Genomic DNA, 17,217 nt, shown 5'->3' with positions numbered 1-17,217 from the left:
CAAAACAAAACAAGACAAAACCCTTTTAGATAAAGTAACAAGAAAATAAAAATATAAACTTGCAGTTAGTGGAACAAAACCACTAAAAAAACCCAACAGAATCTTGAACTCCACAAAAAGCTGCGTACGAATATTTGTATACAGTTTCCAAAGATTCAAACTTGAGTCCCTCTTCAAAAGCTAAAAAGCTCGAAAAGAAAGGAAAAACCCCAAAAGCCCATTTTGTTAGTCTTTTACTTTGGATTTTCTTTCTCCTAGTGTCAAGACTCCGAAAACCCACCTCAGGAATTTGACACATGCCTCATCCACTGTTGTATCACACTAGGACGACTACTCGGGGCTCCTAGTCTGCAGCTACTCTTGAGAAATTGAGGTTTTTTTTTGTTGGCTGCTGAAATGTGTGTGACTAGGAATAAAGGGGTGAATTATGAGAAATTCATCGAGCATTTTCAAGGTAAGACTAGAAAGTTTGAAAGGCATAGCTTTGTTTTAGCTGTGTTTATGTTTTTGGGTTCTGTTTTTTGTTGCTTTTGTGATGAGGTTGCTATGGTATCAGTGCCTCTTGGTTTTGAGATTTCAGGTTTTGATAGAAGTAGAACTTGGGTGTCTCAAAATGGGGTCTTTGCATTTGGATTCTTAGAGAGTTGTTCAAAAGAAGATGAAGTTGATAGCTTTGTTGTGGGAATTAGGTATAATTTAGGAGATAATGAAACTGTGAATGTTCCTGTATGGAGTGTTGGTGGTGGTCTTAGGGTCTCTATGAACTCTACGATGAGGCTTTCCATGGATGGGAGGCTAATTTTGTTAGATAACCCTAGTGGTGTGATTGTTTGGAGTAGTGATACTTCTAGTTTAGGTATTAGAAAGGCCAGTCTTTTGAATAATGGGAACTTAGTTCTTGTGGGTATTGAAGATAATGTGCTTTGGCAAAGTTTTAATAGCCCAACTAGCACTCTCCTTCCTGGTCAGTCTTTGCATTTTCCTCAGACCCTAAGAGCCCCTTCCAAAAAATCAACATCTAGTTACTACAGTTTTGTGATTCGGCACTCCGGAGAGCTTGCTCTTGTTTGGGAGAATAATGTGACCTATTGGAGTAATCATGTGAACCTTCTTAGGAGTGTTAAGGAAGCTATACTTGATGGTAATGGTCTTTTGGGGCTTATTGATACCAGTAATAAAACCGTGTGGTCCATATCAAGCAAGGATTTTGATGAACCTTCTCCGACATTGAGGCGTCTTAAGATGGATTCTGATGGGAATTTGAGAATCTACTCATGGAACCATGTGCTCCATGAATGGAAGGTTGGGTGGCAAGCAGTTGAAAACCAATGTGATGTATTTGGTTCATGTGGTCTTTATAGTTTATGCGGGCTTAATTCCTCTGGAGCTGTCTGTGATTGTCTTTACCAGGATTCGGTAAATTGGGGAACTGGCCTTTCCACAGTGGATTCAGGTAGTTCCGGGTGCAAGAAGATGGTGGATTTGGGGAACTGCAAGATGAATACAAGCATGATGGTTATGAGACAGACATTTTTGTATGGTCTTTATCCTCCTCAGGATGTTGATATCATGCTGAGCGAGAAAGCTTGTAAAGAATACTGCTCTAATGACACGAGCTGCATTGCAGCAACTTCAAAAAATGATGGTTCGGGTATTTGCACAATCAAGCGAACCAGTTTCATTAGTGGGTACGGGAATCCTACTGTTTCTGCTACTTCATTCTTAAAAGTGTGTCTAGTCCCTCAGGCTGTTTCAGCTCGAGGAGCTAATCCTCATGTTACTGTGAAGCCAATTCCAACACCCAGAGGAGTTGACAGCAAGAACTTCACTGCAGTTATTGCTTTGATAGTTTTGGTAACAGCATCAGGTTTTGTGGCCATTGAGATGTTTGTTTTTTGGTTTATGTACCGCAAACGGAAAATGAAAGCTCACATAAGAATCCCCTTTGGCAAGGATGCTCAAATGAATGCTCATTACAATAGTCTTATCAGATTATCCTTCGAAGAGATAAAAGAGATAACATCTGACTTTGCAAATAAACTTGGCCCCTCTGTTTATAAAGGTGCATTACCAAACAAAACAACTGTTATTGTGAAGGCTCTGAATGATGTGACATCAGATGAGAAGGATTTCCGAGTTGCAGTCTCTACATTAGGAAGAATGCACCATCGGAACCTTGTGCTATTAAAGGGTTTCTGTTTCGAGGCCAACAACAGGTTTTTAATGTATGAGTACGTCCAGAATGGTTCTCTGGATAAATGGCTGCTCAACATGGAACCTGACCACAATGAAGGGACATGGCAGCAGAGACTTGACATTGCGCTTGGAGTTGCTCGGGCCCTTGCTTATTTGCACTCAGAATGTCAGATATGTGTAGCTCATGGGAACTTGAAGCTCGAGAATGTCCTGCTTGATGAAAATTTCATTCCTAAATTGACTGATTTTGGACTTGGAAGCTTGTTCAAGGAGGAGGCAACTTCCTCCTCAGTGTCTCCTTCAGAGAGAGATATCTACATGTTTGGGGAGATGCTGCTGCAAATTGTCACTTGCAAGAGGGATATGCTGAGTGACAATCTGAACCTTTTGGTTGAAAAGACGAATGAAGAACTGAACTCAGAGGATAGCATAATCTCTGAAGAAGTAGAAAGAGTTGTGAGGATAGCTTTGTGGTGTATGCAAAATCAGACCTTTTTACGACCTTCCATTGGTGAAGTGGTTAAGGTATTAGAAGGTACACTTTCTGTAGATAGGCCTCCATTAGGTTTTGCTTTTAGACCGGACCAGATGGATGGGAGAGTTTTAGCTGACGTTGAAGTAGACTCCTAGAAGAGATCCTGAGTTTGACTAGGAAAAATGTGCTTCACATTTGTAGGTTTAGTTAAAGAATGTGGTTGCAACTGGAGGTCCAAAGTTTTTGTAAATTGGACCCTTGAAATGTATCAATTTTCTATCGTCAATGTAAGCCAAGAGACTAGTTTTGTTTTTTTTGTTTTTTTTCCCTGGTTTTGCTTGTGATAATTAATATATGCAGTACCAGGCCTTTTCCAGCTTAGTATGTTTCTTATTTCTTTGTACAGCTTTAGTCTTGATTTAGTTTTTACAATCCTGCTCTTTACTATTAATCAGTTTTTGTTGGTTTATATATTTGTCTTGGTTAACTGCCTGGGCTGCCTCGGCTCCATGTGCTGCTTTGTTTTGGTAATACATCCAGCCTATTACTCTCAAGGTGTGTCTTCAATGTCTTTGGAATAATCCAATAGCATAAGAAGCATGCTCAGAGAGCCATAACTGATGCATAAGATCTGGTCATTTCACAGGGAGTTGTGGGCTGGATGTTTGTGTGATTCGGGCATGGCTCAAAGTTTCAACTTATGCGCCCGATGTTCTTTTCAGTATCTTATGATTCCTTTGAAATCATAGGAGAAAACACCTATTCTCTTTTTGCTTTTGTTTTTTTCCAGTAAATTCTTCCTTTAGAAGCATTGAAAGGGAAGTAAGGTATATCTACCTTTGTGGACTACTGGTGGGGTTTGCAAGCCAAAGGCAGCTGGAATATCCAACTTCATCCTTTTCCCTCGTTTCCTTTTCTTCTTTCTCTTTGTATGCTTTTCTTGCTGTCAGAGGAATGAAAAACCATTGGCTTAACCCTACATAAATTCTTTACTTTACTTTGATTCAATGGCAACACACACTATTAAATACTATCAAGAGTGTCTCACACTTCCCACAATCATATCATATCGACGATCAAATTTGACTGCAGGACAGATTAAGCATTTCAACATGGGTTTTCTTGGTGTAGTTGCAAAGCGTTTGGATGCATTTGTCGGGTACACATTTTTTGTTCTGAATTTCATTTCTAGTAGGCATGTCCAATCATCATTTCTAATAAGATATTTTCTATTCAGTCTTAACCATTCCTGAGTATCTTCAGGCCAGCCTTTTGACATTGAGATCAAGTCTCTTAATAGTCAATTATTTTTTCTTCTTGTTTCTCTTTAAATAACATGTGGAAACAAATTTGTCATCGTGGCCTCTAAGAATTTTTATTCATGTATATATTGATGACTACTCTAACAACAATTTTCTTGTGTTTAACCAGGCCTGGAATCATGCTTGTTTTTCCACTGTGAGTAGTGAAAGATACCCCCTATTATTTATCTTTGAAGTGTTTAAAATTACTCTGAACAAAGAAAAATGATGAAGAAGAAACTAAAGAAAAGCCAATAAGATGTGGTAACTAACTTGAGTTTTGTATGAATGATCATGGCTTGAATGAACAGGTATGCATCATTGCGAGCCATCGAAAGCCCTTCACCTCTTGATGACCAACAGTGGCTAACCTATTGGATAATATACTCTTTCATTTCCATTTTCGAGTTGTCATTTTGGAGAATCCTAGTTTGGTAATGTTAAGATTATAAAATACACACACAGACACACAAATATATGTGTGTGTGTGTGTATTCATATATATATATAATTCACCCTAGATATTTATTTGCCTTCTCTAATTTTGAGAAGGAAATGTGTATGATATTGCAGGCTACCCTTCTGGCCATACATGAAGTTGTTGTTTTGCATGTGGCTGGTATTGCCCGTTTTCAGCGGGGCTTCATATATCTATATGAACTTTGTGAGGAAGTATGTTGTGAAGTTTGGTGGCACAGTGAATGAGGATTACCCAGAAGAGAGAAAGAAGGTTCTCCAGATGCTGAGCCTTGATGCAAGGATTGCAGTGAACCAATATGCTGATAAAAATGGATGGAGTGCTGTTGAAAAAGCTATCAAAGCTGTAAGCAATCAAACCAATTCCCATACATGGATAAAACTATACGGTAACTCTATATGCATGCTATATATGGTGATTTGATTAGTTAATTCTCTTTGAGTCGATTTTCAGGCTGAAAGAGAAGTAAAGAAGAGCTATTGAGAGGAACAAAATTATCAACCACTTCCTCTACCAATTCATCACAACATTCATGTCAAATTCAAGATTGTCAGCAGGAGGTGACACAGGAAATGAAATATGCATGTACTAGCTAGGTATATAATGTGTGTAAACTTCTTGCAATAAAGTGAAAAACGAAGGGGTGGAATTTTAGCGTGCATCTGAAGGAGAACATGCTTCTCATCCATGCAAGATTGGCTTTCAGCTTTGAATTGTGCCTTGCTTGAGCTTATCAGTCAATTAACCCATAAAGTTAAAACCTTCCTCTCACCTTATTATTTTACGTTTGTTTTTTATATTATTATTTTGAGGATGATCTAAAATTCGATTGGAAGTAGATTTTTTTTTTTTAATATATATATGGAAGAGAATTTAATTGAGCACACGAAAATTGAGTTTGGACATAGTTTTTAAATTTCAAATACTAAAAGTACGGTGGTTTTAAAATTATAAAGTATCTTTTGATTAATGTTTTAAAATAAAACAAAAAAAAAAGTAGTGGTAGAAAGGTTTTTTTTTTCTAAAGATCAAAATTAATTAAATTCTATTTCTGTCTTTGTTTTTCTAATTAAATATTATGACCAGGTTCCTAAATCCTTTACCAGCATATAAGCAAGGTTCATTACCTATGCAAATTTAAATATACTTATAAACTCTTTTTTTCTTAACTCAATCAAAGTTGCTTGTAGAATTTAATATTATAATTTAGTTCATAATATAAATTAATTATCTTAATATAAATCTTAATATAAATTTAATAACCGTACAACACTAACTAAAAATAATCAAATAACATTAATTACAATAAAAAAACATGTTTTCAAAGTCCAACAAAAGTTACTTGTTAGTAAAGCTATAGGCTTTAAAAAATAAATAATGAGAAAATGAGTTCAACAACTTGATGAATAAATAATATTTAATATATACCGACGAGGTAATATAACAATGATAAATATATACAAGTTTGACTTTATGCCTTTACAAGAGAATTTTACAAGCAGATCATAACAATAAATACTATAAGATAAAACTCATTAGAAAATCAAAAGCGAATATGATACTTCAAATTGTGGGATGATCAGTTGCCATATGTTGGTAACTCCCTCGACCAATAATGGTTTAGAACTACGATGTACACAAATACTAACAATATTATGTTAGCATGAATATTCTGAATAGCATACCATAAGATCATAAACAAACAAATATGATTATTTCTTAAATGTTAAACTTATACAATTAATCAAATAAGAAACCATTATTTCATATGTATATGATATCTCATTTCAAGGATTTGGTTTCAATAAATAATCATGCTTTATCATAAACAAAAGATAATAAACAATATTTATATTACCAATAATCATGATCTATTTTATATTATCAATTCAAATATCTTTAATATTCCTCTTATATATAGAATATTATCCACTCACTTGACTCAAGATAGAAGAAATACAAAAGCTAACATTGAAGGAAATCTTATTAATGCTTAGCAGGTAAAATATCAGGAGTAGCCGAGTACAAAAAAAATACTAAAAAATAACTCAAAATAGATAACATAAGATATTACAACTCTAAGATTAAAGACTAAAACATAATTATAAGAATGAAATTATTCATCCAATCAATCACAAAAATTCTTCAAATTGACAGGATCTAAAAAACTCATTCATCCTTTATTGCTAGGTCAACCAATTAATCAAAATTAACTCGCTAGTCGACCAAAACTAGTTAGGTTAACCGATCAGTCGATTGATTGTGATTTCTGAATCCCAATCTATTAGTCTCTAACAAAAAAAATAGATCTTTAAAACTCAACTAATACCTTAAAAATTCATAACAATTAACCCGTAATACTTCAATTAACTTATAAATCAAACTCAAAAATATAAACTTCAAAACCCTAAATGTTAAAAAATTTGAAATCTTAACTAATAACAACAACTATAAATATCAAAAGATAATTCTTACCTTAATAACTTATTTTCTCTTACTTTCTTCTCTTTCATTATCTCTCCTTTTTCTTTCTTTTTCTCAATCCCCTTTCGAGTTCTCTTTCTCTAAATTTTGATTTAACATACTTTTTATTATTATTTTTATTTATATTATCAAATTTTATGTAATTATTAAATTACCCCTCACTCATTTATGTCTATTATGTACTCTTCAAAGAGTATTGTTGCCATTTCCTATTAAATCTTTTTTTTTCTTTCAGAATATTACACGAAACATTTTATATCTTTTAAAAAAACAAACCTATGCTATATAACTAAAAAAATCAATAACAAAACCTATGCTATGGAACTAAAAAAAAATAATAATAAAACTTACCTATGACGAGAGTGTAATTTAGTCATTGTAGTTTATTGAAAGTAATTAATTAATTAATCCCTGTAGTATAAAAAATAATAAAATAATTCTTAATCTATATTGACCAACCTTATTCTAGGAGCTTTTTGCTGAAAACAAGAGGATTAATTAATTAAATAATTTGATTAAACTATAGGGACTAATAATTAATTCAAATATAGAATCCGGATAGATTATTTCTTACCTTTAAAAGTCAGAACTCTTGAACTAAATCCCTCCAAGCAGCTGTGTTCTTTGTCCTTTACAACAATGCACGCGGATTCATTCTCAGCCTCAAGTTCAAGAGATCACTTTGTCATTAAAGACTTGTCTATCCACAGCCTATAAGATTTGCATTCCCTCCCTCTCTGTCTCTCTCTTCTCTCTAGGTTCACCTCTAAAACAAGCAACCATGGAACTTGTGAGAACTTACTCTGTCTCAACCATTCATGTCCCAACTTCAATAAGCAAAACCCAATTTACCAAACCCAATTTCTTGAATTTTCAGTTTAATCCAATACCCAGTTCATGTCTCTTACGAATTCATGGAAAAACATCATCAAAATCCAAGCTTTTTACCATATCACCATCACCATCCTCCGTTTCAACAGACTCGATAGGCCCACCTGAGCCAGAGGTTGAGGTTGAAACTAAAGGAGAGAAGTTTGATTGGTATGCTCAGTGGTATCCACTCATGCCAGTTTGTGATCTGGATAAAAGGGTGCCACATGCAAAGAAAGTGTTGGGTCTTGATGTTGTGGTGTGGTGGGATAGGAATGAGAGTGAATGGAAGGTCTTTGATGATACTTGTCCTCATAGGTTGGCTCCATTGTCTGAAGGAAGGATTGATCAGTGGGGGAGGTTGCAGTGTGTGTACCATGGTTGGTGCTTCAATGGCTCTGGTGACTGCAAGCTCATTCCTCAAGCACCTCCGGATGGTCCTCCAGTAATAATTATTTTTATTTATTGTCTTAATGCTTATTATTTATTCTTGGATGTTGCTGCATTATATTATATGATGCTTACATTGAAGCGTTATTACATGGTCCTTCATTTACATAGATGGCAATGGCGCAAGGCATGTCGTGTTTGAGGCAAAACTATTGACAAAGCAATACTGTATTGATAGATGTTGGAGTGCAGGAAAATTCTGATGGAAATTCACATGGTAGAATTGCATTATTATTACCTTGAGATGATTATTTTAGGCAAAGATGTTATGTTGTTCCTCTTGCTGCACTGATTTAGCTTTCATTGTTTATGTTCAGCAAACTTTTTCCTTGTCAAATGGATTTTAGTTGATCTTTCCATCAAATGATGCAGGTCCACACATTCAAGAAAGCATGTGTAGCTGCTTATCCAAGCACTTTGCATCATGGCATTGTATGGTTTTGGCCCAACACTGATCCACAATACAAAGATATTATTTTGAAGAAACAACCGCCCTTCATCCCAGAATTGGAAGATCCATCCTATACCAGAACAATGGGAAATAGAGATATTGCATACGGGTATGCAAAGACGCAGTCTGCACTTAAATTGTTCCTCATGTTATCTATAAATTAAAATTAAAATTTATTTCTATTCTTCGCTAGATGCACTGTCATGTTTACTGTTTCTGCCAGTAGAGATTGGGGCATAACTAATTCTCGTAAGAATTAGCTTTCATAGATGATTGTTTGATATATCTTTTAAATTGAGTAATTTTCTTGAGCATCTTTGACTTAAACTCCATGAAAAAGTTACAGAAATTAGAACTGCATCCATAGTAAGATCGAAGTTATCTTGTTTTAGCTTTGCTTCTCTAAACTACATCTTCATTTTCAGGTATGATGTTTTGGTTGAAAACCTGATGGATCCTGCTCATGTTCCCTATGCACACTATGGAATCATGAGAACACAAACACCGAAAGGTGTGTTAGGGCGTTATGTTTTGTTCTCTTAATTTGTGTAGTTCATAGGCGTTATGTTTTGTTCTCTTAATTTGTGTAGTTCATGTGATTCAACCTAAAATTTCACTGCAGTGAAGGTTGATAGAGAAGGGGGCAGACCTGTTGCATTGAGTGTCAAGAAACTAGACATAAATGGTTTTGATGGAGATCAGGAGTGGGGTGTTAGTAAATTTATCGCACCATGTATCTTTTATGCCTATACTAAACCTTTGGAGAATCAAGGTAATGGAGCTGCATCGTCGGCTGGGACCATAAAGGTAAGCATTTGCTTGCTGTATACTGTTCCGAGAAAAAACATGAGATGATTTTTCATAAATTAGTCTTGAAAACTCGAAGTTATGCTAGGCTTTTAAAACGTGATTTCCTTTTTATACAGTTGCTTCTCTAGTTCTCATCATCTTTTTTCTTTTTTCCCATTAATTTTGTAACACTGCAGCCTTCTGCACAACGGAAAATGGCCTTAATTTTTATCTGCATTCCAGTTAGTCCAGGAAATAGCAGATTGATATGGGTCTTTCCTAGAAACTTCGGAGTTTGGATTGATAAAGTTGTTCCAAGATGGATTTTTCATGTGGGACAAAACCTAATTCTGGATTCCGACCTGTATCTTCTTCATGTGGAGGTGATATTTCTGTTTATGAAAGCATAGTTTTCTTTTGCAACTAGTTACCTTGTTGACTATCACTTAACTTATCATTAATTAGGATGAATAATATTAAAATAAACTCACTGATAGGTATACAGAACCTGTATAAAGGTTAATCAATGTCTATTTTGGTATAAATTTTTTCATGAATTGCATTTAGTGGTGCTGTTAAATTCCTTCTGGTAGTCAAAAACCTGGGCTGAGAACATTGTCGCCGGACAAAATATTGTATTAGAAATGTTATGGTCATGCTCATCCAGTATCAACAGAAATCTAAAATCCTATGATTTTCCTTTCTGCACAAGGATGGTTTACTTTGAAATATCATCCTTTACTTCAATGGAATTGTAATTTGATAGAACAGAAACTGTCGTAACATTTCATCCTGTGCGAAGTGGTCATATATCCTAGCTCAATGAACATTTTCGTTTCTGCTTATACCAAAGAATTCTAGTCTTTATTTCTATACTCTCTAAAACTAGAAAGTGGAGCCTGCACTCAACTCACATTGCCTGACTACAATTCTCTTCACAGGAGCGCAAGATCATGGATGCTGGCCCTGCCAACTGGCAAAAGGCTTGTTTTGTGCCAACAAAATCGGATGCCCTTGTGGTTGGTTTCAGAAGATGGTTAAACAAGTATGCTGGTGGCGAAGTTGATTGGAAAGGCAAGTACAGTGGGGCTCTTCCCCCAACTCCTCCCAGAGAACAGCTGATGGGCAGGTAATGATTGTCTTATCTACTAATGGAGATCCAGCATTTCAGTTGGAGAAACTTGGTTCTCTGTTAAATTTGGAACTGTCTTTCAGGTACTGGTCCCATGTGGTAAACTGCCGCAGTTGCAATGCTGCACACAAGGGCCTCAATGCTCTAGAGGTTGTTCTGCAAGTCGCTTCTCTAGCTTTCGTTGGGATTGTTGCTGCAACCAAGCAGAATGTCATGTCCCTAGCTGCAAGAAATACTATGATAGCAGTGGCAGTAGTATGCTTTGCAGGATCAAAATTGTTGGCTCACTTCATCTACAAAAACTTCCATTACCATGACTACAATCATGCTTTTCGCTGAGGCATATACTCATACTGTTTACTGCAAAACATTACTGAGTCAGAGGTCTAATGTACAGTTGGTTGGTTGGGTTGGGGGGGGTTGGTGGGGCGCTTTCGCGTTATTTGAATTGCTTAAACTATGATGTTCTAACAACTATAAATAGTCATTTGTAATGTTTTATCAAACCACTTGCTAGTCATTAATATATTATAGGTCAAAAGTAATATCCTATGTACCACTTGTCATTCGAATGAAACATCTAAGCTTCTAATACATAAGTTTTTCAAAAAAATTGAAAACAAAAACTACAAATGACATCAGATAACTTCTGAAAATACGTATCAATGATGTTTATCCATCATTTACCAAGTGTATTGGAAATAGATATTTTTTCCTTGTGGGTACGCAAAGGTGTCATTTGAGCCCTGGTGTTCTTCATTATATTTCCAAACTAGATTTATTTCTAGTTCTGGTCGCATTTTATTGCTTCTGGCTGTACATCTTGGGTCATAAGCACTATTGCTGGAAAGGATTAACTTCCATATTATAATGGCTGAATTATTGCTCGCAATTTCAGACATGATTTGTTGATTGAAAATGTGTAGGATCCTGGTCATCTTCCGTATGCACGTTATGGACTAATAAGCGAACCCTGTATCTTTTATGCTTATAGTAGCCCGGGTGATGCACCGGAAAAGGTGATCATTGACATTTATGATTCCTGATTCTCCTTTTCTTGGGTCTTATTTCACAAACGATTTGTTGTCGAAGCAGGGTTCTATGTATAGAGAATGGCATATATTTTTATTTGCTTTCAAGTTAGTCCAGGGGAAAAAAAGATTGATATGGATCGTTCCAGGAAACCTTGGACTGATGAAGTTGTCCCACGATGGATTTTTCATTTGAAATAAAACCTCATCCTGGATTCAGATCTGTGTTTTCTTCATATGCTGGTGGTTTTTCTGTTCATGAAGCCGTAAGTTTCTTTTGTCATGTTTCCTGGTTTGAAGAACATATTGGAGCTTGTACTCTGTAGCAAGAGCCATGTTTTGGCCTCATGAATGTAATTATTAAGTGTTTCTGTATTTTCAGTTTTGTTTGATATGTCTTAATTGTTTAACAAAATTTATCTTTTAGTTTTTGAATTGATATCTTACACATTTCATTATTATACTATTTTAATAAAGTTTGCATTTTGATAAATATAAGAAGTATTATGAATTATTTATTTAATTTTTAAAGTATTATTTGATTTTATTGCTTTAAAGAATATAATATTTTAAAAAACATTGAAGTGTCGTGAAATCTTTCATGATATATATGTATTGAGATTTAGTGCTGGGTGGATGTTCGTTCGATACTGTTCTTGTGTTACTGGTAATAGACCACTGTTAGTATGAACTGACCCTAGAATTGTGTTCACAGGAGCGCAAGTTCAAGGATATTGGCCCAGCCAACTGGCGAAAGGATTGTTTTGTGCCAACAAAGTCTGGTGCCCTTCTGCTTGGATACAGAAGATCTCAGTTCGAGCATCTCTCTTAATTTTGTCTCCTAAGTTTGCAGCTGATCTTTCAGGTACTGGTAGTAGTGTTTGCAGCTGATTTTTCAATGCAGCAAACACTAGAGGTGATTCTGCAGGTTGCTGCACCAGCATTCCCTGGGACTAATGTTGCTGCAGCCAAGCAGGAAGCCAGTATTGATAATTGAGAGGAGAAAATTGGGGCAGAAGAATCAAAAGTATATAACTTTTTCTTCATTTCATCACGTTTAAGGAGTAAAAACCGAGAAGAACCAATAATTGAACTTAAGGTTCATCAAATTAAATTGTTTAATGAAATAAAATAAACTACGTGTAACAATCAACTCAAGTAAAATCCAAGAACATGATTTGAGTACAGTGTCTTCTCCACTAAAAGTATGCTTTCCTGATTCGAAATGGGTGGGCCCATTTCATCCACAGAACTTCCACTTCCCCGAGGCGTGGTGGAAATATGGCACTGGGTTGACTAAAATTCTTGATTCTTAAAGTCTAGCAGACTTATTGCTCTCTCGTCTGCTGCTGTTAGAATAAAGTTGTGACAGCTGTATAGACTTTAGTTCAGTGTCCGTTTTTCTTGAGATTAGTGTTTGTATACATAAAGAATTATATTTTAGGGTATTACTTTACTGCTTAAGTTATCATTAGGTTTACATCAGTTTTATAACATGATCTCACAACTTTATTGACTCCAAATAATTATAAGTTTGTATTTTATTAGATAAACAATTAAATATAAAATAATATAGATATATTTAAGTTTTAAGTTAAATGATTTTTAGTTAAAGATAAATATCTTAAATAATTATATAAATCATAATTTAAAATATCCATTACGAACTTAACTTATTAAGTGTAGATAATTATTTAACATAAATATTAGCACAAGAGAAAATAAAAAAATTAAAATGCTGCTCAACATCTTTAAAGTTACATTTAAGTGGTAAAAAAATTGGTCATACATCTAAAACATAAAATAAATATGTTTTATAAAGAATTTTAAAATTAATTTATATTTTTTAAAATAAGTAGGATAAAGAATATATCTCTATTGTCTCTATCACTTTTATCTCGAGAACAATAATTAAATATTTCTAAATACTTTTTAACATGCGCTTTGCATAAACTAGTATAATTGAGCTTACAAAACATAAAAAATTTAAACATTCAAATTTATATATGAATTTGATCCAAGTAGATGATTTAGATATCTTAACAAATATTTTTATCAATTAATAAAATAAATTTAAATTCAATAGGAGACTAGTTTAGCATCTTAAATGTGAGATAATATGAGATTTGACCATCTTATTGAATAAAATTTAATTCAATAAAATATGAATATAAATTCAAAAATAGATCAGTACTAAAAAAATAAAGTAATATATATAAATATTTAAGAATTAATCATAGTACTCATCATACAATCAACATACATATATTATTTATATTACAAGTATATTAAAGATTATTCCACTTACTTGAAAAATAAAAGTAAAAGATAAATAAATATATAACTAGATATTATTGAAGATTGTTAAGAGGAACATCAATATAACCTATAATGGATAAAAATGATTCGAAACAAAGTAATATAAAAATTTAAAACTCTAAGTTTAGAGACCAAAACATAATTATAAAGTTGAACTAATTTACCCAATAAATCTTGAATATAACCCAAACTGATCAAATCTAAGAGACTTGATTGACCCTTATTATTGGGTCAACCAATCAGCTACCATCACAAGCTAACCAGCCAGCTGGTTTAGACTAATTGGTTGGCCGGTTTAGACCAACCATTTGATAGCTAGAATTAGTCAACTAGTCGATTGGCAACAACCAGTCAACTAATCGGCTAATTAATTGAGATTTTTATAATCCTCACCTTCAATCTTCAAATCTTTAAATTTCATAAAACACCTATTTTTTTCATCAAAACTCAAATTTCTAGACATCAATTCAAATGGTTTTAAACCAACTAATATCTTAAACCATCATTTAAATCTCCTAAATCATTCAATCATCGAATCATAATAACAACATTAAATTTTCTTAAAATATTCTACCATCAAATCCTTGATCAAGAATAATAATAAGAAGGGAGATAATTATCTATTCTTCGACCCTCTTGAAACAAAAACTTTAAGTGATTTCTTGCTATATTGGTGTAAGTCACGGCAAAAACCAAAACTTTAAGTTCAAAATTGATTTCTTGCTGTATATAGGTGTAAGTCACGGCAAAAAGTAAAAAAATGAGGGGAAAAGAAAATTCTCTTGCAATATTTTCTTTAAATATCTAAGTTAGTTGGATTGGATTCTGGGCTGGGCGAAAACATGGGACTTGCACTGTTGTTATTCTATTAGCTCCCGCATACATCACAGACATGGAAGCTTTGCCCAAAAAGAATAGGTAGATGAGTGCTTGTCATCAGAATCCTTGGAAGCTGGAAGGGTGAATATTGTTCATTGTAGTTGGAAATCTGGCCTGGGTTATCCCAGAATATATACAAAAAGGTTACGAGAAAAAGGAAGAAAAGAAAGGAAAAGGTGTTTCCATTCAGCAGCTGCAGCAACTAGACTCCATAAAACCAAGTCTTGCATGCGCCTTCATTTATGTTCATGTTATCGGTCAAATCACAGAAACTACAAAGTCTTTACTTCCTTGTCATCATGATCCATCGTTTCATCTCAAACCCTAAACCTAGCAGAGCTCCATAAACTTCCACTTCGTCAATCATTGTCCTAAACACCTATTCACATCTCTCCCTTTCTGCGTGTGAAAAGAATCCCTATGTTACATTAAACAACAATACAGGGCTTGAAAAAAATGTCCTCCACTTTCTTTCTTTCCTTTCATCCTTTTTATTACTTTTTTATTATTACATTACTTTTCATGTTTGTTTAGCTTTTTTTAAGGTATAATTTTCTTAAAGCACAAATAATACCTCTCATAAAAATAAAAAATACATGTTTTTTTATATAAATATCACAAAAAAAAGAGTCAATTATTATGTCAAACACTCTCTTAATATATTAGTATTTTAATTAGTATTATAGTAATGTACTATTTAATTAATATTAATTAATTACCATTGAATTAATAATATATTATTCTATTAATTATTTTAATTATTAATATTTGAATTATATTAGAATATTCTAATTTCTATTTTTCCATAGTAATATGTTCTCAAGAAAGATTTAATAAAATGTTAATCGAAAATGAAATGATTGATTACAAAGAAAATAAAAAAACAAACTTCAAAGAATTATATAAAAACAAGAAAAATATTTGATTTTTTATTAAAAAAAAATAGATTTCTTTAGAATAGTGTGATAGTTCAAATTAAAATAATTTATTTTCATTTTTTTAATTTTTTATATTAAAATATTAAAATCATTGAAAAATACTAAAAATTTATTAATTTAATATTTTTTTAATTTAAACATACTTTTAAAATATATCCAAACGTACAGGTTCTTCAAATAATTCATAGAGGATTAAGTTCAAGAAATTTTATGATGTTAAAAGAATGACTAATGATATATTATTAGTTACTCCCTGAGTTCATTTTACTCTCTAGCTTGATCAGTAAAACAAGCAGCAATGGAAGGTTTAAGAACTTCCTCTGTTTCATCGATTCACATCCCAACTTCAATAAGCAAAACCCAATTCAACAAACCCAAGTTCTTGAATTTTCAGTTTAATCCAGTACCCACTGCAACTTTCTCAAGAAAAACACCATCACAATCCAAGCTTTTCACAACCATATCATCATCTCCATACTTTGTTTCAACACCTGAGCCAGAACTTGAAGCTGACTCTCAAGCAGAGAAGTTTGATTGGTACGCACACTGGTATCCCGTAATGCCAGTTTGTGATTTGGACAAGAGGGCACCCCATGCAAAAAAGGTGATGGGACTTGATATTGTTGTGTGGTGGGACAACAATGAGAGTTCATGGAGAGTATTCAACGATGCTTGTCCTCATAGGTTGGCCCCGTTGTCTGAAGGAAGGATCGATCGATGGGGAAGGTTACAGTGTGTGTACCATGGTTGGTGTTTTAATGGCTCTGGTCACTGCAACTTCATTCCTCAAGCACCACCTGATGGTCCTCCGGTAATAAGTCCAAACCAGTATGAGCTTCTATAGAGTTTTGGCCAAAATTTTGCATCATCTTTCCATCAAATAATATTGCAGGTCTCCACATCTAAGAAAGCGTGTGTAGCAGTTTATCCAAGCACAGTGCATCATGACATCGTGTGGTTTTGGCCAAACACTGATCCACAATACAAAGATATCATTTTGAAGAAGCAACCTCCCTTCATCCCAGAATTAGATGATCCATCATATATCAAGATAACGGGTTCCAGAGATTTACCTTATGGGTATGCAAATATGAGATCAAAAAATCATCACTTTCTTGTATGTTATGGATTTGGTCGGATTAGTCTTCTTACATTAACATCTTTATTCATGTCAATTGATTACCTGCCAGCCAATTAGATGTTAATGCTTGTCACAGTTCGACTAAAAATACGTTAAAAAAGGTTCGGTTCAGATGACGATGGGATCGATTTTATCATTTTTCATATAAAAAAATTGATCTAACTAAATAATATGGTATGTGGATGTCTGATAGTTTTGATCCTGCAATCATCTGCACTCAAGTGCAAAACTGTTAGTTATATACAGTGCAAATATCATATTTGATATACGTTTCAGAAATAGG

At 33.8% G+C, this 17,217-nt stretch overlaps 3 protein-coding genes across 8 annotated transcripts in view; all 3 read left to right on the top strand.

Moving 5' to 3' along the window:
• Positions 1–253: 253 nt before the first annotated feature.
• HVA22F (HVA22-like protein F) lies at positions 254–5,212 on the top strand. Of its 6 annotated transcripts, none has more exons than XM_011049908.1 (5): positions 254–2,731; positions 3,212–3,830; positions 4,103–4,129; positions 4,284–4,406; positions 4,546–4,690. In XM_011049908.1, exons 1-2 carry the CDS (start codon positions 397–399, stop codon positions 3,250–3,252), a joined length of 2,376 nt encoding a protein of 791 aa, XP_011048210.1. In that variant the 5' UTR covers positions 254–396; the 3' UTR covers positions 3,253–3,830; positions 4,103–4,129; positions 4,284–4,406; positions 4,546–4,690. The 6 variants fall into 6 exon arrangements, with proteins under 6 accessions (XP_011048210.1, XP_011048209.1, XP_011048208.1 ...); XM_011049907.1 differs by having other exon boundaries at positions 254–2,958; XM_011049906.1 differs by having other exon boundaries at positions 254–3,226; positions 3,318–3,830.
• A 2,350-nt stretch (positions 5,213–7,562) lies between these two features.
• Positions 7,563–17,217, top strand: part of LOC105142329 (protochlorophyllide-dependent translocon component 52, chloroplastic-like) — an 11,291-nt gene continuing 1,636 nt past the window's right edge. The window contains exons 1-7 of the mRNA XM_011049902.1: positions 7,563–8,249; positions 8,627–8,814; positions 9,131–9,216; positions 9,328–9,512; positions 9,692–9,877; positions 10,436–10,623; positions 10,710–11,026. Of these exons, the coding sequence (XP_011048204.1) occupies positions 7,716–8,249; positions 8,627–8,814; positions 9,131–9,216; positions 9,328–9,512; positions 9,692–9,877; positions 10,436–10,623; positions 10,710–10,965 (1,623 nt within the window). The 5' untranslated portion in view covers positions 7,563–7,715 and the 3' untranslated portion in view covers positions 10,966–11,026. The remainder of the gene's footprint in view (positions 8,250–8,626; positions 8,815–9,130; positions 9,217–9,327; positions 9,513–9,691; positions 9,878–10,435; positions 10,624–10,709; positions 11,027–17,217) is intronic.
• LOC105142330 (protochlorophyllide-dependent translocon component 52, chloroplastic-like) overlaps positions 16,018–17,217 on the top strand; it is a 3,528-nt gene continuing 2,328 nt past the window's right edge. The window contains exons 1-2 of the mRNA XM_011049903.1: positions 16,018–16,604; positions 16,686–16,873. Coding sequence (XP_011048205.1) covers positions 16,092–16,604; positions 16,686–16,873 — 701 coding nt within the window. The 5' untranslated portion in view covers positions 16,018–16,091. The remainder of the gene's footprint in view (positions 16,605–16,685; positions 16,874–17,217) is intronic.

This window comes from Populus euphratica, unplaced genomic scaffold (genome assembly GCF_000495115.2).
Source record: "Populus euphratica unplaced genomic scaffold, PopEup_1.0 scaffold140.1, whole genome shotgun sequence".
Taxonomy (NCBI): Eukaryota; Viridiplantae; Streptophyta; class Magnoliopsida; order Malpighiales; family Salicaceae; genus Populus; species Populus euphratica.
Note: the sequence above shows the minus strand (reverse complement) of the source record. Positions and strands in the feature narration are given on the sequence as shown.